This window comes from Pongo abelii, chromosome 14 (genome assembly GCF_028885655.2).
Source record: "Pongo abelii isolate AG06213 chromosome 14, NHGRI_mPonAbe1-v2.0_pri, whole genome shotgun sequence".
Taxonomy (NCBI): Eukaryota; Metazoa; Chordata; class Mammalia; order Primates; family Hominidae; genus Pongo; species Pongo abelii.
The window spans coordinates 46,069,905-46,094,794 of NC_071999.2; the positions used below are offsets into that span (position 1 = coordinate 46,069,905).

At 39.7% G+C, this 24,890-nt stretch overlaps 1 protein-coding gene and 1 non-coding gene across 2 annotated transcripts; one reads left to right on the plus strand and one right to left on the minus strand.

Annotated features, from left to right (window-relative positions):
* Window positions 1–1,597: 1,597 nt before the first annotated feature.
* Window positions 1,598–1,669, minus strand: TRNAE-UUC (transfer RNA glutamic acid (anticodon UUC)). The gene has a single exon. It is a non-coding gene; the product is annotated as a tRNA-Glu (tRNA).
* A 713-nt stretch (window positions 1,670–2,382) lies between these two features.
* Window positions 2,383–24,521, plus strand: WBP4 (WW domain binding protein 4). The gene is made up of 10 exons (XM_002824206.6): window positions 2,383–2,521; window positions 3,492–3,564; window positions 5,860–5,922; window positions 6,008–6,131; window positions 9,415–9,588; window positions 12,351–12,397; window positions 13,609–13,684; window positions 16,561–16,754; window positions 21,144–21,307; window positions 23,216–24,521. Coding segments are annotated over exons 1-10 (1,128 nt in total). The 5' UTR covers window positions 2,383–2,519; the 3' UTR covers window positions 23,427–24,521.
* Window positions 24,522–24,890: the final 369 nt, after the last annotated feature.

Genomic DNA, 24,890 nt, shown 5'->3' on the forward strand with positions numbered 1-24,890 from the left:
ACTTTCATTATCTATTCAGGAATCGCGCAACAATTCTTGTAACTCTATTTAAAATTTGTGAGTGATACGTGCTGTCAAAAATGTATGGCTCTAAAGCCAGAGAACAGAGAAGGTGAAAAGTCTCATCACACAGCTAATCACAAAGACCAAAATATTATTCCATTCAGTATTCTATCCACTAGCGAACATAAAGAATACAAACATCAGTAACTTCGAAAGCATCTGGTGGTGCTTGGTGTGTAGCAAACACACAAATATTTGAATTAATGAAGATGATTTTAAATACTTAGGCTTTTTCTTTCTTTTTAACAAGGTAAGCCTAATTAATCCTTAATCACGCAGATCACATTAACAAATTTACTGTGCAGTTAAAGCTACAAAATAGTCTGGGAACACACATACTAACAACCAAAACATCTGCTCTCAGTAATGGCACTGACCAGAAACCCATCTACAAGAGTCACTTTTTCCTTCTTCGTTTGTTCCCAGAGGCCCAATAAACATTATAGCCGACCCTATTTTCTAATTTCAGCTTGCATTTAAGATAACGCTTTTGTTTCATTTACAGCTCACATGCTGCTGACACAGCTGCCCCTTCTTTGTAATAAACACAGGGCTTCTATATTTAAAAATACAGTGAAACTTTGTTTTAACGTCCCCTTCCCAGTCTCCAGCCAGTTTTCTCTTTCCCAAGCCCCACCTCCACCCCAGGATGTTTTGTTGTTGTTTTAATCAATTTTTTTCTTTAAATCAACGGCGCTCAACATGTTAGACCCTTTGGAAAGTCGATTTACTTATTTAAAGCCATCTCATCAGAGTGGTATTTTTCTTCTCCATAGCTCGTGGTGTGTGTTTTTAAAGGGAAAGAAAAAAGATTCTCGTTCCCAAAGGCCTTTTTTCGAGGGTACTTTCCGTGACTGCGACCAGCGCCCCTAATATGTCAAGTTGGGAAGACCTCGCGGGCCGGCCTCGCGCTTGCTCAGGGGCCGCGGGTGGAGACGCGAGCGCACACGCGGCGGAAAGGGGCGCCGGGCGGCTGCGCGGCCGGGAAAGCGCGCCCCCCCGGGAGGGCGCGGAAAGCACACTGTGTTCCGTGGGGCCTCGTAAATACCCTGTGGCCAGAGAACCACTAGAGCTACCGGCCCGGGCGCGGGCTCCGGGGCGCCCAGGGTAGGGGGTCAGCCCTTCCTGCATCGGAAGAGTCGCAAGAGCGGCCGAAGAGGGTGTGGGCCGGAGGGGGGCGCTGGGAGGAGATAACGCAAGGCCGGAGTTAATCATCACCTCCCGGGCGTCTGGAAAACTACGGGCCGGAGGGGCGGGGGAACAGCCCAGGGGAAAGTGAAACTCCCTAGGGGCCCACCAGCCCCGCGAGCCGGAGGCGGGAGGGAGAAGGATCCGGAGCGCATTCGCTTCTCCAGCAGGCACCGCGCGGCACTCGAGGCTCCAAAAGCCGCAGCCCAGCTCCTGGCGCCACTAACTACAGTAATGCTCATTTTCTACAAACTCACCCAGACAGGGGGACAAGAAAGGAGCCAGAACACAAGATTTAAAAAGTCAGCCCTCCAAACCAATAGTTGGAAAAAAAGAAAAGACAGCGTTCCCATACCGGGAGTCGAACCCGGGCCGCCTGGGTGAAAACCAGGAATCCTAACCGCTAGACCATATGGGAAGTGCTGCTATGAGAAACTGCCCTGACCCACCTGACAAGCATAAGGGCTTCTGCCTCCTCCGCCGTGCCTCTCGCCACCGCCGCCTCTGAGCTACTGAAGCCGCCGCCGCTGCTGCTGCTGCTGCTGCCCACGCGCTCCCGAGCTAGGGAACAAGCCCCGTCCGAGCTCGCGGGCGTCGTAGGGGAGAGGAGGGGCGGGGCGGGGCCGCTCCGCTGCAACAGCAAAGTTTGAGGCGAAGCCTAGCGACTCGCAGTGCTGGTTCCGCAGCTTCACCTCTTTTTTTTTTAACTCCGCCAGAGGACCCCGACCCACAGATCCCGGTTGCTCCGCTGGTCAAAGTGCGTGCGGACTAGTTGGCAAAGTTGAGAGCGGCGACGTCTCTGGGAACAGCTGTTTGCGTTCGGGGCGGAGGCGGCGCGCGAGCTCCTTGGCCTCGAGCCAGCGAGCCTAGAAGGAGGATGGAGGTTCTGGGCCCCAGGGGAGGACACAGAGACGGCGGGATGGCGCGGGGACTTGAGGCTTGAGATCCCGTCCTTCAGCTCAGGTCCCGTCGCGCTTTTACCCCTTCCCGGTGACCTCAACCCCTTTATACCGACCCCACCTCTTTGGAGCCGGGAGTACCGCCCCTGTAGGGGGAGGGGAGAGGAGGCGATTTCGAACGCGGATTGGGTCGTCTGGGCACCCGTAGTTGGGAACTGCGGAACGCTGGTCCCGGGGACTGAGTAAGGTGTCCGGGTCGGAGGGAGGTTCGGGTGGGCCTCGGGCGGCTGGAAGAGCCCGACTTGTCCCGCTGGGAAAGCGCAAGTCTGAGTGGAACCCTGGACGACTTGCAGAGCGGCTGGCGCAGTCATGTGAGTTGGGTCTCAGGCCCTAAACAACGAGGCGTTGTTTCTCTGGGCGGCCCTTTCTCGCCCGGGTCTTCCCCTCCTCTCCTCCCGCCCTTCGGCCGGGGGCGTGACGGACGCGTTCTTAACTCGCTCGGGACCGGCCCCAGACCTGCAGGGCCGGTTCTCAGGGCGGGGTAGAAATCTTACCCCGCCGAACGCCCTGGGGTATGGGGCACGGGCTCTAGGGGGAGGCCGGCGGCCGGTTCAGGGGGCTGGTTGGACGGCCGTGGGTGAAGCGACGCTGTGCTCTCTCCACGACGCTGTCGGGGGTCGCACGCGCCCCTTGGGGCTCCGAAGCCCCTGAACCCTAGGGTATTGTGAAACTAGGGCTGGGCTGCGGCTTCCCCCGCCCACTGGAAGCGGCCAGCCCTGGATAGCGTAATGGTTTTTTGTTTTTTTTGTTTTTTTTTTTTTTTGGTCGGCCGTCTACGAAGTCCCATGGCTTTTCCAGTTCTTTCTTGCCTTGAGGCTCAAGAACAGTTTGTTTTAACTGATAGTCTCGGAGGAACTACAGTTTTCCCCCGGAGTAGTCTTGTACGTTGTTCTTTTGGTGGGAATGACTTGATTTAAAGCAAACTTTATGAGTTTCCTCGGGTCTCCATTACAGCAACCTCCCCCAAAGCCACAAAGGATAAATGTTCTCTAAGATGTTCCTTAGTTTTTCATAACGATGACGATAACAAGTGAGGAATTTTTGAAAGCCATTTTATTAAAGGGAGTTTTGTAATGAATCAGATACAGACTTTTCCTACTCTGCTGGCAACAGAATTTCAATTGACTGCTCCAACCAGATAAATAATAAAACGACTATATATAACAAGACAAGATTTAGTAGCAGGGGCATATATTTCAAACTTTAAAAAATGTAAAGCATGCAGAATTTAACCTTTTTTAAGTTTTACATGAGCTTAGCCTTGTTTTCTCTCTTTTTCAGGGCGGACTACTGGAAGTCACAGCCAAAGAAATTCTGTGATTACTGCAAGTGCTGGATAGCAGACAATAGGCCTGTATGATAATTCCGCTGTTAGAGATTCTAATAATAATTGTGTTGAATGAAGTGCTCCTTTTTGATGTAAACTCAATTTACAAAGCATTTTTATGTACATTGCTCTTGTGTTTTCAAAACATCAGAAGATTTCTGTCTTCTCAGTCCCCTATGAAAGCTGTGAGCCTTCTTCCTTTTCATCAACCTAACTTTGATTGTATATTAAGTGAAATTATTTCTCTGTGGCCTTTTGGGAAATGGGCGATGAGTAGGTCATCTCATTCACGTTATGAAGCACCTGTATTATAATGGTGGTGTTCATAATACTGTCATACACGAAGAATTGTGGAAAGCCCTTAAAAAATAAAAGCAACATTTTTAGTTTTTCTTGTATATTTTCTGCTCTAGAAATAAGTGTATTTAATGCAGAGCTGTGTATCTTTAGATGCTTAGATTTGAAAGAACACCATTATTTCCTTTCTCATGAAACAAAGTAACAAGTCTTAGGTATGTTGTTAGTCTGTCTCATAGTTGAGATCCAGTTTTGAAGATGTAAAGCAAAAAGCACACCACTGATTTTTCTCCCCTCTTGCATGTCAAAATACTATGTACATACCACATAAACACTAGGGTATCTGTTAAATATATTTTATGTTGATACCGTTTTTACTTGGCAAAGTTGGATGCACAAAGAATAGTAGTCTCATATTTTAACAATGCTGTGGATTTCTTCTGTAGACATTTACTTCCTGTTACCTGCAAGGTGTTTAGGATTTGGATTTTTTTTGATGTTTTGGTCTTTTTGGATAGTTGCTAAAGTTCTTCACTATTTTACCTAGGCTATCCTTATAAATAAATACCATGAATTTTTAAAACCACACAGATCACTTAAAGTCTCTCTTTCTTGGAGGTACCTAGGCTGTAAAATGAATTGTGAGTTATCTAGAGTAAGTAATCCCTTCCAGTGTAGTGTGTCTTCATCTTCTTGAATTGGTAATACACATTGATTTAACCTTTAATTAGAAACAAAATTAATTTAATTTTGAATGGTCCTTTAATATTGTATTCTTTGTGTAGTGTAATCAACTTTAGGAAACCCAATATATGAAAAACAGGAGAATTATCTGCTTTACAAAGTCACACTTTAAAGATCAATTCATGGTAGTATTTTAGAGTAGCTCAGTTAATGCATCATGTAAGATTTGATTGACAGAACTTATTTTGCAGAGCTTGCCAGGAATTTCTTACTGCATTTAACTAGAAACTTGTAATTTAGGGAGCATTTCTGATTATTTAAATAGATAATTGCGCTCACTCACCCGCCCTGTCCCCAGTCATCCAGTTGCCATCACTCCCCATAGGTTATCATTTTTTTTTTCATTTTCTTGCCTATCCTTCCATTGTTTCTACATGCATGTAGGCACAAGTTCTTATTCCAGCATACATAAAAGGTAATGTACTGTATATATTATTCTGCACTATAGTTTTAAAAAATTGAACAGTATGTAACTGGAGCTCCCTTTGTATCCATACATAAAGAGCTGCTTTTTCTCTGTTACAGTAGACTATGAGAATGTACCATAGTTTAACCGGTCAGTCCCTTAGAGATGGATACCGTATTGTTATTGCAAACAAGTGCTGCAGTCAGTAAGCTTGTATATATCATGATTTTGTACATGTGCAGATATATCTATAGGATAAATTACCAGAAATGAAATTGCTGTGTCAAAGGGTAAATGTATTTGTAGTCTTGATAGATATTGCCAAGTTATCCTCCATGGAAGTTGTACATTTTGAACCATTACCACATGGTATAAAAGTGTTTGCTTATAATTTACGAGGATTCTTAAAATACATACTTTTCTCCTAATTTTGAGGAATAAAGCAATAAAATCATTGTTCTCTATGTCCCTCCTTATGACAAATAGAGCAATAAAATTCTAAAGGCTTTTGATGTTGAAAGTTGTTTAAGATTTTTTCCCCAGTCTTTAAAAGCTTCATGTCATGTTTGAGTCCTCATTACAATCATAGTCACTAGATTAGTCATCAAGTGTACCTTGTATTTTTCTCCATTAATAAGGTCATCATGGTTTATTTTAAGAACCAAAGGAAACCTAGTCAGAGGACATAATAATAAACAATGTAGTTCCCTAGCATCATTTGATTAAAAGGGCCAATTTGCATTAAATTAATGTTTTCATCTTTTCTGCCATTCATTTTAATTTTAATTTTCTCATGTTTATGAGAAAATTGTTTATTATGTTTACGATGAATTTTATGATTATGTAGTTTTCTATTTTCTCTTTTCATTTTCAAGAGCGTTGAATTTCATGAAAGAGGAAAGAATCATAAGGAAAATGTGGCAAAAAGAATCAGTGAGGTAATTTAGATTGTTTATTTGCTAATTTTTCTATGCAGATGTCAGTCCTTTATCTCAATTTCACTGTTATGTGTGTCTTACATAGATTAAACAGAAAAGCCTGGATAAGGCAAAGGAAGAAGAAAAGGCATCAAAGGAGTTTGCTGCAATGGAGGCAGCTGCCCTGAAAGCATACCAAGAGGATTTGAAAAGACTTGGCTTAGAGTCAGGTAAAAAAAAAAAAAAAAAAAGCAGCCAGCATGTTTTAAAAGTAACATCAGAGGTCATGCTAAGTAAGCTTTGATTGTTTCCATAAAGAGGTTATAAACTCAGTATACTCTCAGTGCTTTTATTATGCATAATAGCCCTGTTTAGACTGTGGAAGTTTGCTCATGCCCTTTTGTTGTACTTTTAATGTTTTATCTTTTAACACCTTCATTCATAGCAGCCATACTACTTTTGTGGTCACCTAATCCTAGCTCTTTCCTAGCTAAGTGGTTCATTTCAGAGACACTTTGAGTTTTTTAAGTATTCTAGTTATTTGGCTAAAAGACACTATTCATTTAAAAATAGGCCTTGCATTATAATTACAATTAACTGTGTCCATATGGTCAAAATTATGAGTCTTGTATATTTATATGGGTGAATATGTAGTGAATTAGCCTTTTGTGGACAACTAGCAGATTTTACTATTAGAAGGCAGATATTTACTACTAGAAGGAAGTTCCAGAAGAAAGACCTTATTTAACTAGACTGCATCTATCTTGTCATTGAATTTAGGCTTTAAACTGGGAGGATTTTGTGAATAATTCTTCCATATCAAATCCATTTTCCTTAAGCCAGGCATATAGCAGATCTCAGTTGTTGATCTTAGTAGTGGTTGCAGTCATCAACATGTCATGGTATTCCTCTAATAAAAACAGCTTTCAATTAAAGTTTTAAGCAGAGTACCAGTTAATTGGCATTGTGTTCATTAAATAAGAACAGTTGTAGCCAGACTTTGTTATCCTGGACATTGGTAATTAAAAGGTGGGAAAGTTGTGAAAGTTGTTTGGTTCCTTGAGGATAAAGCCATATGTTCATTTTGAAAGGAAAAAGGATTTAGGCATTCCTGGGGAATTAGGAGTAGATGAGAGTCCAACTATTATCAATTATATGCATTGAGACATTCCATTATGCTGCCCTTTGAGCAAATAAATTTTGCCATTTTATATTTAAATGGATTTTTCCTATTAAATATTACTATAGCCTTGTTTTTCCAAATAGGATATATATTCCTTTAAACATGCAACAATGCAGTACAAAGAAAAGAGTTTTTAAAAACTCACTAACTGTTAAGATTTTTTGCAGACCTCTTCTTTAGATGTTTTTTTAAATTACATATTTTGTGCTGTGGTCTATTTGCTGGTTGTTTTATTTTTTCCCTCAGTGATATATCAAATGTATTTTTTCTTTTAAATAATTAGGGAGATGTATCATTTTTATATGGTAGGAGCAGACTTTGGAGTCAAACAGAATTTCCTCTTGCTAGTTATGATTTTTGATTTTTATTAAAACTAAGAAACATTATGGTATAAATTGCTTATTACATGACCACACATAACAAATGGTGAATAAATGGTAGCCACTGTTATTTTGTCTCTGTACTATAATTTATTTAATCTTTTCCTGGTTAACATTTAGGTTGCTTAACATTTTTCACTGTCGTAAAGAGTGCGGCATTAAGCATCTTTATGCATGTATCTTTTTACACTTATTTTTCTCTGTAGGTTCAGTTTCTGGAAGTTACAGTATCAAAGTGTGAATATATTTTATATTGATAGCTAATACCACATTGTCTCCAGAAATGGACTGATTTACATTTTCATTAGAACAAAAATAAGTTTATTAACCCATTTTAGGAGTAACTAGCCAATCCTTTGGAAAGTAAAGCCATAAAAACTATTTTTCTCTTTTTTTTTTTGAAGACAGGTCTCTCTCTGTCACCTGGTTGGAGTGCAGTGGCAGAATCATGGCTCACTGTAGCCTCGACCTCCCGGGCTCCAGTGGTCCTCCTACCTCAGCTCGCCACCAGTCTCAGCTATTTTTTGGTAGAGACGGGGTCTTGCCATGTTGCCCAGGCTGACCTGGAACTCCTGGCCTCAAGCAGTCCACCTGCCTGGGCTTCCCAAAGTGCTGGGATTACAAGCATGAGCCACTGTCCCCCACCAAAACTACCCATTTTTTCAAACCAATGTAAATACCTGATCTATCAAACTAATACTGGATTTGGTCATTCTTTTCACTACTTATTGATCTTCTGCAAAACAACAACAAAACATTTCTTTGAATATTAGCAAAAGTAAATGTTAATTGGCTGGGTGCCGTGGCTCATGCCTGTAATCCTAGCAGTTTAGGAGGCCGGAGTGGAAGGATTGTTTGAGCCTAGGAGTTCAAGACCAACCTAGCAAGATGGTGAGACCCCACCTCTACTACAATATAAAAATAAAAAATTAACTGGGCTTGGTGGTACACACCTGTAGTCCCAGCTACTTGGGATGCTAAAGTGGGAGGATTGCTTGAGCTGACAAGTTCAAGGCTACTACTGTGGGCTATGATTTCGCCACTGCACTCCAGCCTGGGCAACATAAGAAAAAATAAGTAAATGTTAATTATCTGAATTGTCTTTGTAATTGTTGTCCATTTTTCTATTAGAATGTTTGATTTGTAAAGGATCTTTGTTAGGAATATTAACCCTTTGCCATATTTACCGTAAATATTTTTTAATTTGTCTTATATATGTTTTTTCTTTTTATTTTTGTCATACAGAATATCTTAGTTTTTATGTAGTCAAATTTAACATTATTTTACTTGGTGTTCTTTTTGTAACTATCTTTGACCTAGTATTTAATAAAAAAGGGGGAAGGGAGCAGGGAGTGGAGAACAGCTGTACTTTTTTCCCAAATAATTAACCAGTTAATCTAAAAACTTTCTTTTTAAGCATGCTTTCTTTATTTCTTTTTTTTTTTTTTTTTTTAAATAGATGTAGGGAGTACAAGTGCAGATTTCTCATATGCATATATTGCATAGTGATGGAATCTGGACTTTTAGTATACCCATTGCCCGAATAGTGAATGTTGTACCCAGTAGGTAATTTGAAACCCTCTTTTTTTAATGATTTTATCCTCTGATATGGAATACCAGCCAACCTGAAGTTGGCTCTGTATCTGGACTATTTTGTTTCAATTATATGCTTGCCTATTTCTATGTCAGTTCCACACTGCTGGCTGTTTTTTTAACCCATAGTTTTAGAATAAGTTTTAATACCTGGTAGAACTAAAGTCTCCTTTTTCTTTTTATCACAGTTTTCCTGCCCTTACATGTTTATTTTTCCGAATGAACTTTATAATAATGTGTTAAGTTCTCAAAAGAATCTTACCAGGTTTTTGATTGGAATAACATTAATGTTTTATGCCAGCAACAATAAAAAATAGTAGTTACTATAGCTGCTTTACCCTTCTCTCATCTCTTTAGAAATTTTGGAGCCAAGCATAACACCAGTAACCAGCACTATCCCACCTACCTCGACATCAAATCAACAGAAAGAAAAGAAAGAAAAGAAAAGAAAAAAAGATCCTTCAAAGGGCAGATGGGTAGAAGGCATAACCTCTGAGGGTTACCATTACTATTATGATCTTATCTCGGGAGGTAAGTCATTTAGGCATAAAACTGGTAAAGAACAGTGTCACTAGTAGAATAGAACAATTTATTTTATGTTAGGATTTTTATCTAATATTGGAGCATTTTAAATAATGAAAGACCAGTTTTTCATTTTTGCCCCAAAGGTAAGAAAACTATGTGCCCTTTAAAAAGGTACCCTTCTCGTAGTGACTAAGTGTCATACTTAGTCAAAGCCTTTGATAATGACTTTCTTACATATAAACTATAGCTTTATGTTTTCTCAATAGAAACTTCTGTAAGTATACATGGAAATAAAGAATTTTGCATAGAAATAAGGAATTTCAAATCCACTTCACAAATTGTAGGGGTACTTGAAATAAAATATTCTACAGTAGAGGTTTTCTTCTGGGAGCCAGTAACTGATTTCTTTTTTCTGTAGCTGCCTTGATTGATTTGATATTGTTACTGAAAAATGGCACTGTGTATTTTACTGGAAACTGATACCCAACAGAAAAATACACAGTGCCATGGCCAGATGCGGTGGCTCATGCCTGTAATCCCAGGACTTTGAGGGGCTGAGGAGGGTAGATCACTTGAGGTCAGGAGTTCAAGACCAGCCTGACCAACATGGTGAAACCCCGTCTCTACTAAAAATACAAAATTAGGCTGGGCACTGTGGCTCACACCTGTAATCCCAGCACTTTGGGAGGCTGAGATGGGCGGATCACGAGGTCAGGAGATCAAAACCATCCTGGCTAACATGGTAAAACCCCGTCTCTACTAAAAAAACAAAAAATTAGCCGGTCGTGGTGGTGGGTGCCTGTAGTCCCAGCTACGTGGGAGGCTGAGGCAGGAGAATGGCGTGAACCCAGGAGGCGGAGCTTGCAGTGAGCCGAGATTGGGGCACTGAACCCAGGAGGCGGAGCTTGCGGTGAGCGTAGATTGGGCCACTGTACTCCAGCCTGGGCGACAGAGCGAGACTCTGCCTCAAAAAAAAAAAAAAAAAGTAGCCAAGCGAGGTGGCTCATGCCTGTAATCCCAGCTACCTGGGAGGCTGAGGCAGGAGAATCAATTGAACCCAGGAGATGGAGTTTGCAGTGAGCCGAGATCACGCCATTTCACTCCTGCCTGGGCAACAAGAGCGAAAGTCCATCTCAAAAAAGAAAAAAAGAAAGAAAAAACACAGTGTCGTTTTACAGTAACAATATCAAAAATATCTTTTTGTTTTTCCTAAAAACTAAATGTATTTGGGGTTTTTATTCTGTATACATTTTGGAATAAGTTAATACATTTATTCTACATTTATGTAGCATCTTAATCTCCAGAGTCATAAAATTTAGCGACAAATAGCTTGATAAAAGGAGGCATTTTAAAGTGCTGTAATAGAAGTGTAATTAAGATTATACGGGAACTCATAGTGTTGAATTCATTGTGATTATGTAGCTTTGAGAGATTATCATAGGAATTACTTTTGAGCTGATCTCTAAATTAAGATAGGGACATCAGGAATGATGCCTTACTCACCATTGTATCCGTAGCGCCTAATATAGTGCCTAGCACAGTGCAGACACTCTGTGTTTTGATTAAAGAAGATTTCAGCAGATTATTAAGAGGTACAGAATCCACACAGAACAATATGAACCCCAAAAAAGGTTTGAAAGTATTGGGAAATAGTGGTCGAGGTAAAACATGCAGTTCTTTGAAGACGTCTTAGTAGAGTTAGACTGGAAGGTAGATTGGGGCCATCTTATGGAGGGCTGAGAGAATGATGGCACCATTTACTTAGATATGAGATAAGGAACTGAAAATAAGTTTAATGGGGACAATAATGAATTAGATATGTTGAATTTGAGGTACCTACAGAATATTCATATGACAACTTTTGGTAGCTAATTGATGGTTACAGTGTGGAGTTGAGCAAAATTGAGTCTGGGGATGTAGATAATATGTTAACCTTTAGGAGTATATGAGATCACAAGCAGAGAGAATAGAGCAAGAAGTAAAGAAGGTGAGTGTTACATATATTAAAGGAATGGATAGAAGAAAAGCCAGCAAAAGAAGGTTAAGAATGCTAGGAAGGTAGGAAATAAGATCAGAGAGTTAATCATGAAGAAATCCTTGGGCTAACAATCTTACTGTAATGACTATTATCATTAGGATCATAATTATCTTTGGACTATGTAGAAATATTAATCTGTTAGAGTTTGCACTGAGCTTTAAGTGACATGCATATTGTAGTTTAGCAATGAAGATACCATAAATGTTTATGTACTAGCAATTAGAAGTCTTTCTCAAATTTACTTACAAACTATTATTTCTTTTCTCCCTTCCAATGCTTATTGCTTGCTTCTTTTTTTCAGCATCCTACTTTATATACTCTTCCTCTCCATGATACATGTTTTTAATTTCTGCATACTAGTTGTTCCTCTTCTGAGTCCTTATTCAATTTATCTCTCACTCTCCCTTGCCCCAAGATATCAAAAGCCCTTTGAAACTTATCAAACCTGAATTCTGTGAAACCTTTACGAGAAACCCTGCCTGGCTCTAAAATTCCTTTGGAAGTTCCAGTAACTTCTAATCCCTCGTTCTGTCCTTTCTTGGTTACATAGCATTCACATATATTCTCTGCACAGTACTGGGATGTATGTTCTGTTTTATTTTTCAAATATGTTTTAAATTGTAGACCTGTAGTGTTTTGTACATAATGACTGTAAATTTTGTCCAAATTTTTTGGAAAGTATTTTTTTAAAGCAAAAAGATTTTATAAATGCAATATATTTTGCTTTAAGCATCTCAGTGGGAGAAACCTGAAGGATTTCAAGGAAACTTAAAAAAGGTAACTGAAGCATATTAATAGTGTTTTTGTTTTATTCTTTAAAGTGATTCGTTTCTTGGGTTTTTGTAGAGTTTCGTTAAGCAACTTTACTTACAAATACTCTACTCCCTCCACCCCCAAACTGTGTCCTTTTTTTTCCCATAATGCTTTTGTTAGAAGGCTGGATGGAGATGAAATAGTGATATCTGGCCGGGTGCAGTGGCTCATGCCTGTAATCCCAGCACTTTGGGAGGCTGAGGCAGGTGAATCACGAGGTCAGGAGTTAAAGACCAGCCTGGCCAAGATGGTGAAACCCCATCTCTACTAAAAACTGCAAAAAAATTAGCCAGGTGCAGTGGCAGTTGCCTGTAATCCCAGCTACTCAGGAGGCTGAGTCAGGGGAATCACTGGGACCTGGGGCGGCAGAGGTTACAATGAGCCAAGATTGCACCACTGCACACCAGCCTGGATAACAAAGTAAGACTCCATCTCAAAAAAAAAAAAAAAGTACTGATATCTATCCAAAAACTGCATTCAGGCCAAATATTAGTTGGTTTGCCGTCGGTTGCCATTCACATGTTCCTGTCCATTTGGAAAGAATTGTTCCTGGCTTTCAAAGGTGAGACATTCACTGCTTGAAAGTTGGTTCTTTATTAGCAAAAACCAAGCTTCCTGGCCATGATTAGTACTACCACCCCTAATACCCAGGTGTATTAGTCAGTTCTTGCATTGCTATAAAGAAATACTTCTGAAACTAGGTAATTTATCAAGAAAAGAGGTTTAATTGACTCACAGTTATGCAGGCTGTATAGGAAGCATGGTGGCATGAGCTTCTGGAGAGGCTTCAGGAAACTTAAAATCACAGCAGAAGGCCAAGGGAAAACAGTCACATCTTACATGGCCAGACCAGGAGCAAGGGGTTAGCGGGGAGGTGCCACACACTTTTCAATGACCAGATCTCAGGGTAGCTTGCTCACTATTTTAACAACAGCACCAAAGGTGGATGGTGTTGAAACCATGAGGAACCACTCCTGTGATGCAGTCACCTCCCACAAGGCCCCATCTCCAACTTGGAGGATTACAATTCTACATGAGATTTGGGTGGGGATGCAGATCGAGATGATATCACCAGGTGTCAGGAGGAGAGGCAAGGGTGGCTGACTCTGTCTGAGTTATTCAATAGAAAATCATGGTTATCCTCAGTTTATGCTGGGTTTTTTTTCTCCTGTTAGACAGCAGTGAAGACCGTTTGGGTAGAAGGTTTAAGTGAAGATGGTTTTACCTATTATTATAATACAGAAACAGGAGGTAAGTATTACCTTTGATTATCTTAACTGTTTAAAATTGTACCTGGAATTGCTTATTGGCCTGCTGATTAATCATCTGAACTTGGAAATTTTAGTATACGATAAACATATTTGTGTAGTAAGCATGAATTATTTTTTGTAATTTAAAAACAATACAGTGGAAAAGCAAAAAGATTCCTATTCGTATTGTGCTGTTCACCAATGTTATTCTCAGTTGATACTGCATTCACAAACTTAAAAATAGAATCATTTTAGCTTTCTCTGACGTTACTATTTTTATAATTATTTTAGAAATACAGTCATTACCTTGGAAGGTAGCTTAGAGATCATCTAGCTCAACTTGCCTTTTCCTTTTTAAAAATAAAACTGTGGCCGGGCACGGTGGCACATGCCTGTAATCCCAGCAGTTTGGGAGGCCAAGACAGGTGGATCACCTGAGATCAGGAGTTAAGCGACCAGCCTGACTAACATGGTGAAACCCTGTCTCTGTTAAATACAAACAAATTAGCCGGGTGTGGTGATGCATGCCTGTAATCCAAGCTATTTGGGAGGCTGAGACAGGAGAATCTTGTACCTGGGAGGCGGAGGTTGCAGTGACCCGAGATCGTGCCATTGCACTCCAGCCTGGGCAACGAGCAAAACTCTGTCTCAAAAAAAAAAAAAAACTAGGCCAGGCACAGTGGCTCACGCCTGTAATCTCAGCAGTTTGGAAGGCCAAGGCAGGTGGATCATCTGAGGTCAGGAGTTTGAGACCAGCCTGACCAACATGGTGAAACCCCTTCTCTACTAAAAAATTACCTGGGCGTGGTGGTGGGCACCTGTGGTCCCAGCTACTCAGGAGGCTGAGGCAGAGAATCGCTTGAACTCAGGAGGCAGAGGTTGCAGTGAGCCAAGATCGCACCACTGCACTCCAGTCTGGGCGACAGAGCAAGACTGTCTCAAAATAAAATAAAAAATAAAACTGAAGCTATGAAGCTATTTAGTAGTGTCTAACAAATTAGTAAAAGTGAAAATTTAACAATGTTTCAGTTGCATAAATACTTATGAAGCATGCATAAATACTAATTGTTATCTAAAACTTTCAAATTAATGTTTCATCTAATTTAACATCATAAACAGTTGAATTTATCAGAATAGCTATAACATTAATGTAACTTTAGGAGAGGCTTGTTCTTGTTTTTTTAATTCCTGTTATTGTTAGCTCATTGCATAGCATTAAATCTTTTAGGAAGAAAAGGCCCTTTTAACCTCCAAGTAGATATTTAGCCTGCCCAGTTATAGCAATGTTTATATTCCAGTACAATTGAAGGTTGGGATTTTTATACATATAAAATAGTATAGTGATATAGCTTTAGAGTTAGACAGATCTGAGTTCAATGCACAGCTTCTTTCCTTACCAGTGATGTGACTGTGGGCAAGTTACTGAGCCTATAGTCACTTTTCAGTGAAATAGAATAAATATATGTGCTCTGTAAGGTCATGAATGTCATATGTCATAAAGTTCCAATAACAGTGCTTGGCACATAATAGGTGCTAAATAAATTACTTCCTGAACTGGCGTGGTGGCTCACACCTGTAGTCCCAGAACTTTGGGAAGTTGAGGCAGGTGGATCACTTGAGGTCAGGAGCTCGTGACCAGCCTGGGTAACATGGTGAAGTCCCGTCTCTACTAAAAATACAAAAATTAGCTGGGCGTGGTGGCGCTTGCCTGTGGTCCCAGCTACTCGGGAGGCTGAAGCAGGAGAATCGCTTGAACCGGGGAGGTGGAGGTTACAGTGAGCTGAGATGACGCCAAATAAATAAATAAAAATAAAATAAATAAATTCTTGAAAGTTCTGTTGTTACTTGTGTGAAATGTGGATTAGGAAAAGTAATGTTTTTCATTAATCCTGCTAAGAACTCTGTATTAATTAAGGTGCTGTATATATTGATTTGCCTTGAATGATTTTGGTTTATTCCTGGACCAGAATAATTATTAACGGCAGCCCCTTTCACTCTTAAAACTCTCCCAGTTGAAAATAGGGAATTAATTACAAGGTAATTAGAAATACTGTTGTTTTACTAAAAGCCCAATGAACCACTGGATGGCAGTAGAGTTCAGTCAATTGAGATTCCCATTGCTGCCCCCCCACCAAACCACCATAATAAAAATGAGAATTTAATATTCACTTAGTGCTTCACAATGTAATTTCACTTCATGAAAATCTTAGGAATTTTTTCTTTTTTTAAATTGAGACAAGGTCTTGCTCTGTCGCCCAGACTGGAGTGCAGTGGCACAATCATGATTCACTGCAGCCTCTTATTTCCTGGGCTCAAGCAGTCTTCCCACCTCAGCCTCCTGAGTAGTGGATACTTCAGGAACATGGCATGATGCTTGCTAACTTTTTAATTTTTTGTAGAGACAGGGTCTCGCTATGTTGCCCAGGCTGGTCTCAAACTCCTGAGTTCAAGCAGTCCTCCTACCTCGCCTTTTCAAAGTGTTGGAATTACAAGCATAAGCCACCACAGTGGGGCCAGGAAAGGAAATCTCTGTGATAAGTAAGTTTCAGGAAATCTCTTGTTTGCTCATTATCAATATGTTTCCTGAAATTGGTGTCAGATAAATTGTGAACCGTTAGAAATATCACCCAGTTCTTAGGTCTCTCATTCCATTGGAGTTATAGTTTACACATCTAGTAAATCCAGGCTGTTTGAAATCAGTTTCTGAAAGATACAAGAGCAAGAGGTTTAGGAACTCTGTTATCTTCTTTATCAAGAGATAGTATGAAATACATACAGTATTGTCATTTAATAATTGTAAGTGATAAATGTTATGTTGCAATTACATCTGAATAGAATTAATAACTAAATAACATGACTTTAAAATGTGTTGAGCAGAATCCAGATGGGAGAAACCTGATGATTTCATTCCACACACTAGTGATCTGCCTTCTAGTAAGGTCAATGAAAATTCACTTGGCACCCTAGATGAATCCAAATCATCAGATTCGCATAGTGATTCTGATGGGGAACAGGAAGCAGAAGAAGGAGAGGTCTCTACAGAGACAGAAAAGCCAAAAATAAAGTTTAAGGTAGGTTTTTAAATTTTACTCTTCACATCAATTTTTTTTTTTTTTTTTTTTTTTATTGAGTTGGAGTCTTGCTCTGTCCCCAGGCTGGAGTACAGTGGCACTGTCTTGGCTCACTGCAACCTCCACCTCCCGGGTTCAAGCGATTCTCCTGCCTTAGCCTCCCGAGTAGCTGGGACTACAGGCGTGTGCCACCAAACCGGGCTAATTTTTTTTGTTAGTAGAGACAGGGTTTCACCATGTTGATAACCAGGATGGTCTTGATCTCCTGACCTCGTGATCTACTTTCCTCGGCCTCCCAAAGTGCTGGGATTACAGGCGTGAGCCACCACGCCCAGCTGACATCAGTTTTTGAAAAGCTCTACAGACCTTAAGTCTTCTGATACAACATAGAAATTAAGACATATTTTGGCAACTGGATAAATAAAACCGGGAACACTCAGGAGCCCATGAGTCAAAGCAGAGAAGACACATTATTAGCATTGAGCAATGGTTGCAATTGTTGGCCTGAGAAATGTAGGAAAATCAGAGTTCCTAAATACCTAGGCTACACCTAGGATCTTGTCATTGCCTGCAGTTTCTCTACCAACTTCACAAATCTTGATGGAACTTAGAGTAAGGGTTATGTCCAGTTTACGGAGGAGCAACAGCAAAGCCTTCATTGTAGTTGCCATCTCACAATGATTATAGCCAGCCAGATTTAGGTAATCCAGTATCCAACTTAGGATAGAAATGATTAATTTCTTTCGTCAAAATGAATGTGTTCCAACAAAAAAAAAAATACAGGCCAATAACCCTGCTGAACATAGATGCAAAAACCTTCAACAAAATACTGGCAAACTGAATCCAGCAGTACATCAGAAAGATTAATACACCATGATAAAGGGATGCTTTATTCCAGAGATGAAAGGATGGTTCAAAGTATGCAAATCAATAAATGTGATTCACCACATAAACAATTAAAAACAACCATTTAATCAGCTCAGTAGATAAAAAGCATTTGTTAAAATTCAGCATCCTTTCATGATAAAAACCTTCAGCAAACTAGGCACAGAAGGAACATACCTCATAATAATAAAATAATAAAAGCCATATATGAGGCCGAGTGCGGTGCCTCATGCCTGTAATCTCAGCACTTTGGGAGGCTGAGGCAGGAGAATCAATTGAACCTGGGAGGCAGAGTTTGCAGTGAGCTGAGATAGTGCCACTGCACTCCATGCTGGGTGACAGACCAAGACTCTGTCTCAAAAAAGAGCCATGTATGATAAACACACAGCCAACGTTATACTGAATGGGGAAGCATTGAAAGTATTCTCCCTAAGAAATGAAACAAAGCAAGGATGCTCACTTTAACCACTCCTTTTCAACATAATATTGGAAGTGCTAGCCTGAGCAGTTAGGCAAGAGAAAGAAAGAAAAGGCATCCAAATTGGAAAAGAGGAAGTCAAACTGTCTCTATTTGCTGATTAAATGATCTTAATACCTAGAAAACCCTAAAGACCCCTCCAAAACACACCTGGATTTGATAAGTGACTTTAGTCATGTTTCAGGATACAAAATCACTGTACAAAAATCAGTAGCATTTCTGTATACCTATATCTATATAATAATGGGAAAACTGAGAACCAAATAAAAAACTCAATCCCATTTGTGATAACTACAAAAAAAAAATCTCGGAATACATTTAACCGAGGAAGTGAAAGATCCCTACAAAATGAACTACAAAACACTGATTAAAGAAATCATAGATGATACACACAAATGAAAAAACATCTCATGCTTATGGATTGGAAGAATCAATATCACTAAAATGACATACTGGCCAAACCAATCTACAGATTCAACACAATCCCTATCAAATCACCAACTTCATTTTTTTACAGAATTAGAAAAGCCAATTCTAAAATTTATGTGGAACCAAAAATGAGCCTCAATAACCATAGCAGTCTTAAGCAAAAAGAGCAAAGGTGGAGGCATCCCATTACTTGACCTCAGACTATACTCCAAGGCTGTTGTAACCAAAACAGCGCAGTACTGGTATAAAGATAGACACATAGATTGATGGAACAGAATAGAGAACCCAGAAATAAAGCCACATACCTACAACCAACTGATCTTTAACAAAATCAACAAAAATATACACTGGGGAAGGGATACCCCATTCAAGAAATGATCCTGGGAAAACTGGCTAGCTATATGCAGAAGAATGAAACTGGACCCCTACCTCTAACCATGTACAAAAGTTAAGATGGATTAAAGACTTAAATGTTTAAAGATCTGAAACTATAAAAACCCTAGAAGGAGGCCAGGCATGGTGGCTCACACCTGTAATCCCAGCACTTTGGGAGGCCGAGGTGGGCGGATCACCTGAGGTCGAGAGTTAAAGACCAGCCTGACCAACATGGAGAAACCCCATCTCTACTAAAAATAGAAAATTGGCTGGGCGTCCTGGCGCATGCCTGTAACCCCAGCTACTCGGGAGGCTGAGGCAGGAGAATTGCTTGAACCTGGGAGGCGGAGGTTGCAGTGAGCTAGGATCGTGCCGTTGCATTCCAGCCTGGGCAACAAGAGTGAAACTGTCTCAAAAAAAAAAAAAAAAGAAAGAAAAAAAAAATCCTAGAAGGAAATCTAGGAAAAACTCATCTGGTCATTGACCTAAGTAAAGAATTTACGACAAAGTCTTCAAAAGTAAACACAAAAATAAAAATAGACAAATGGGAGGGACTTAATTAAAAAGCTTATGCACAGCAAAAGAAACAATTAACAGAGTAAATAAACAGCCCACATATTGGGAAAAACTATTTGCAAACTATGCATCCAACACAGGACTAATATCCAGAATCCGCAAGGGACTCAAGAAAAAAACAACTCCGTTGAAAAGGGGGAAAAGGACATGAACAGGCATGTTTCAAAAGACACACAGGTGGCCAAAACACATGAATAATGCTCAACATCACTGATGGTCAGAGAAATGCAAATGAAAATCACAAGGAGATACCATCTTATACCAGTCAGAAGGCTGTAATTAAAAAGTCAGAAAATGGCTGGATGCAATGGCTCACACCTGTAATCCCAACACTTTGGGAGGCTGAGGCTGGCAGATCGTTTGAGGTCAGAAGTTCAAGACCAGCCTAAACAACATGGTGAAACCTCATCTCTACTAAAAATGCAAAAGAAATTAGCCAGGCATGGTGGCACATGCCAGGAGAATTGCTTGAACCTGGGAGGCGGAGGTTGCAGTAAGCCAAGATCATGCCACTGCCCTCCAACCTGGGTGACAGAGCAAGACTCTGTCTCAAAAAAAAAAAAAATCAGAAAACAACAGATACTGGCAAGGATGCAGAGAAAGGGAAACACTTATACACTGTTACTGAGAATGTATGTTAGTATAACCTTTATAGAAAACATTTCTCAGAGAACTAAAAGCAGAACTGTTATTCAATCCAGCAGTCCCACTTCTGAGTATCTACCCAAAGGAAAAGAAATCATTAAACAAAAAAGATACTTGCACTCATATGTTTGTACCAGCATTGTTCACAATAGCAAAAAGTAAATCAACCTAAGTGTCTGTCAGTGGAGGATTGGATAAAAAAAATGTGGTATATACACACACACCGTGGAATACTACTCAGCCATAAAAAATGAAATGATAGCTTTTGCAGCTATGTGAATGGAACTGGAGGCCATTAACCTAAGTGAAATAACTCAAAGTCAAATATTACATGTTCTCACTTATAAGTGGGAGCTAAACAGTGGGTGCACGTGGACATACAGAATGGACTAATAGACAGTGGAGACCATAAAAGGTGGGAGGGTGGGAGGGAGGTGAGTTGAAAATGTATCTATTGGGTTTGTTCACTGTTCAGGTGATAGATATACTAAAAGCCCATACTTCACCGTGACATAATATATACGTGTAAGAAATACGCATTTGTGCCCCCTAAATTATTTTTTAAAAGATAAATTATAGGAAAAGGAAAAAAATTACAAAATACAGGTAAACAAGGACAAACTCCCTATAATCTTGCCACTTCCCAGAAAAATTCAACAGAGTCAACAATTATAAAGGGAGTCACTGTTGGATATGCAAGTAAAGCAAGAAAGCAGAAAAGAGAAGTTAAGAGAGCCCTGTTTATATGTCCTTAATTGTAGAACTTAAGACATTAAGGTGATGCTTTAAGGAGCCTTTGTCATGGTATATCAACATTTCAGACATGGAAAACCTAATCAAGCAGTAAAGTTCTTCTATGTATATTTATTGTGTTATGTGCAAATTTGAGTTAGTGAGTTATTGTTTATAAATCTATAACAATACCTTTAAAAGCCTTAAATTTTATTTTTGTCTTGGTAGTTTTGCTTGAACTGTATTATTTCTTGGCTTTTACATTTCAGGAAAAAAATAAAAATAGTGATGGAGGAAGTGACTCAGAAACACAGAAAGAAAAAAGTATTCAGAAACAGAATTCATTAGGTTCAAATGAAGAAAAATCGAAAACTCTTAAGAAATCAAACCCATATGGAGAATGGCAAGAAATTAAACAAGAGGTTGAGTCTCAGTAAGTACCTGGAGCTTTAATTCCACTGTTATTACAAGTGATTTTACATCCTAGTACTTCCCTAAATTGCAGTAAGTAATTTCAAGGATGCTGTGCTTATTAAAAGTATAGCTTGAGGCCAGGTGCGGTGGCTCACCCCTGTAATCCCAGCACTTTGGGAGGCTGAGGTGGGCGGATCACGAGGTCAAGAGATGAGACCATCCTGGCCAACATGGTGAAACCCTGTCTCTACTAAAAATACAAAAATTAGTTGGGTGTGGTGGCACGTAACTGTGATCCCACCTACTCAGGAGGTGGAGGCAGGAGAATCGCTTGAACCCAGGAGGTGGAGGTTGCAGTGAGCTGAGATTGCGCCACTGGACTCCAGCCTGGTGGCAGAGCAAGACTCCATCTCAAAAAAGAAAGAAAAAAAAGTATAGCTTGGCTGGGTGAGGTGGCTCACGCCTGTAATCCCAGCACTTCAGGAGGCCAAGGCAGGCAGATCAACTGAGGTCAGGAGTTCGAGACCAGCCTGGCCAACATGGCAAAACTTTCTCTCTACCAAAAAAAAAAAAAACTTAGCAGGGAATAGTGGCACACATCATGTTCCCAGCTACTTGAGAGGCTGAGGTGGGAGGATTACTTGAGCCCAGGAGGTTGAGACTGCAGTGAGCCATGTTCACACCACTTCACTCCAGCCTGGGCAACAGAGTAGGACCTTGTCTCAAAAAAAAAAAAAAAAAAAAGTAAAAACTAAATAGATAAGCAAATATTGCAGCAACTCAAGTATTACTCAGCAAAGTACATTTCTATAGGATTCAGTGTTGCTATTTAGTTTTATAACTTAAAACAGCCTATGATAACTGATAGCAAAGAAGGTCCTTGCTGGCCAGGCAGGTGCAGTGGCCCACGCCTATAATCCCAGTACCTTGGGAGGCTAAGGCAGGAGGTTCACTTGAGTCCAGGAGTTGGAGGCTGCTGTGAGCTATGATGGCACCACTCACTCCAGCCTGGGAGACAGAGCAAGACTCTCCTAAAAAGAAAAAATCCTCGGAATAGACTGCCTTCTGCAGAGCTCCATTCTCCAAATAGGATGATGTGTGTTTTTCAACAGGTTTTATGCTCTCAGCTACTTAAACATAATGATCTTTCTGGTCCATGTTCCAGAATCTCATAGATGGGACTGATGGGTGTGATGTGACTAATTTACTCTTTCACAGACCAGTTGACTATCTAGGGAGTACGGTACTGTGATAGGCTCTTTTTAATCAGGTGCTGATATCAGGACCACTCAACTGATTATTTATAATTAATCATGTGGATGGTTGAAGGGCTAGTTCTTAGAAAAGGAGTGCTAGGCATACAGTTCCATTCAGTCTTCTACACAAGGAAAATGAGATCTCGACTCGCTGCAGCCTCTGCCTCCCAGGCTGAAGTGATCCTCTCACCTCAGCCTCTCGAGTAGCTGGAACTGTAGGCACATGACACCATGCCCAGATAATTTTTGTATTTTTTGTAGCAGTGGGGTTTCGCCATGTTACCTAGGCACATCTCGAAACTCCTGAGCTCAAGTGATCCTCCTGCCTCGGCCTCTCAAAGTGCTGGGATTACAAGCTTGAGCCCCCGCACCCAACCCCCTTATCTCTTTACTTGTACTGCTTATGTATAAGCCCAAGCATTTTCTTAGATAATGCATCCTTTGTGCAACAGGAATAAATTAATACATAGAACTTCTCCCAGATTTATCCACCTGAATAAGTGCTCAGTATCTTAAATAATATTGTAAAGTCAGTATTTTAAAGTAGTTCCTACTCCAAAATGAGCAACTTCTAATGTATTGTCATTAGAAAGCTGATCTTGGGGGCATTGGTTATATGAAAACGTTGTCTTACCCTGTCAAATAGAGTTTTATTTTAACTCTATTTCCAGTGAGGAGGTAGATTTGGAACTTCCAAGCACTGAAAATGAGTATGTATCAACTTCAGAAGCTGATGGTGGTGGAGAACCCAAAGTGGTATTTAAAGAAAAAACAGTCACTTCCCTTGGAGTTATGGCAGATGGAGTGGCCCCAGTCTTCAAAAAGAGAAGAACTGAAAATGGAAAATCTAGAAATTTAAGGCAACGAGGTGATGATCAATAGTTGTAGGAGAGCTTTTTGTATATGCATTTAGGACAGAATGGAGACTTATACATCCAAAGTTTATCTGTGTTTGTTTGTAAGTATTTTGATGCTAAAAATTTAGATTTATTCTAAATGTATTTGATGTGAATTAAAATAAATATTTTTTCATGTGAAATTTATTTCGGTTCCTAAAATGGAAGCCTACCACATTGCATTGTAATACAGTGTATTATGTTCAGTGTCTAAAAACTGCTAATTAAGTCATAATTTAAGATGCTATGTATCTGTTATTTAAAACATGGAGAAACAGGGCCTTTATTCCATTCATATTCATATGAGCATATTTATCCTGCATTGAAAATGCATTACTTTTGCACATTGATATTAACTGTTGTCCAACAAATAAGTATCGGAGTACATGAGAATATTCACAGCCCAGTGATGATTTGGTTCTGAGGCTGATGTGAGAAAGCTGATGTAAAAAATGTATGCATATTCGCTTACCTTACTCAATTTAAAGTCAAAAGCCAACAGCCAGGGGCAGCTCAGGTACTTCAGATGTGCTTAATATGGAGTGAAAACTGGACCAGAGGTGGAAAGGTGTATTTGCCCCAGTTCACTTCAAAGCAGCAAACCTTGTTTAAGCATTTGAGTTTGAACCAGGCATTGTGTTAGGAATCCAGGGATAAAGATGAATGAAATGTATTTCTGTTCTTCAGGAGTTCACATTCTAGCATATGCCTTTTTCCCCCCAGTCATGCACTCTTTTTAGCAGCCTTATATGTACTAGAAAAGATTTTTTAAAGTTTATTTAAAGCTGTGTAGATGAAGGCTTGATCTAAAATAGTATAAGGTCTCCAACTTCAGTAAAAGTTTTTAGTGTTTACTTAAATTAGTAATTTCTCACTTTCTGTCTGGTTAAAATGTCTTAAAAAGTAGAATTTTCTTCTTTAATCCATTTAGTAGTTACCTCCCTTTTACTTTTCAAATTCACAAAATTACATTTCTCATAAATTGTATAGTATTTAACTTATAATAGTTAATATTTGTCTTTTTAAGATTACTAGTGTACATGTAAAAAAATAGCTTATTAAAAACTTGATCAAAGAATAAGTTAAATATTGTTATTATTCTAATTCCAGTCAGAATCACCTTAGCATTGGTGAGATAGTATTTGGAGATTTGTCTTTGCATTTTTTTCTGTCTACTTTTTGGGTATTTTATGAGTGTGAAAGCCTAAACTTTCCCCTTCATTGGGAAGAGATACTTTATAATTCTTGATAGCCCATTCGTCATCTAGCTGAGCAGTGCATTCTGGTGCTTCACTCTTCTCAGGTGGAAAAAATAATGGATTGTAAATGCAGTGGTGCTATACTTTACCCACATTTAGCTCTTAAAAAATACAAAATTGAAGGCATTTTTAAGATTAGACCTCATGTAAAGTTTCTCTTTGATGATTTTTAAAACAATCTCCTTTACTTT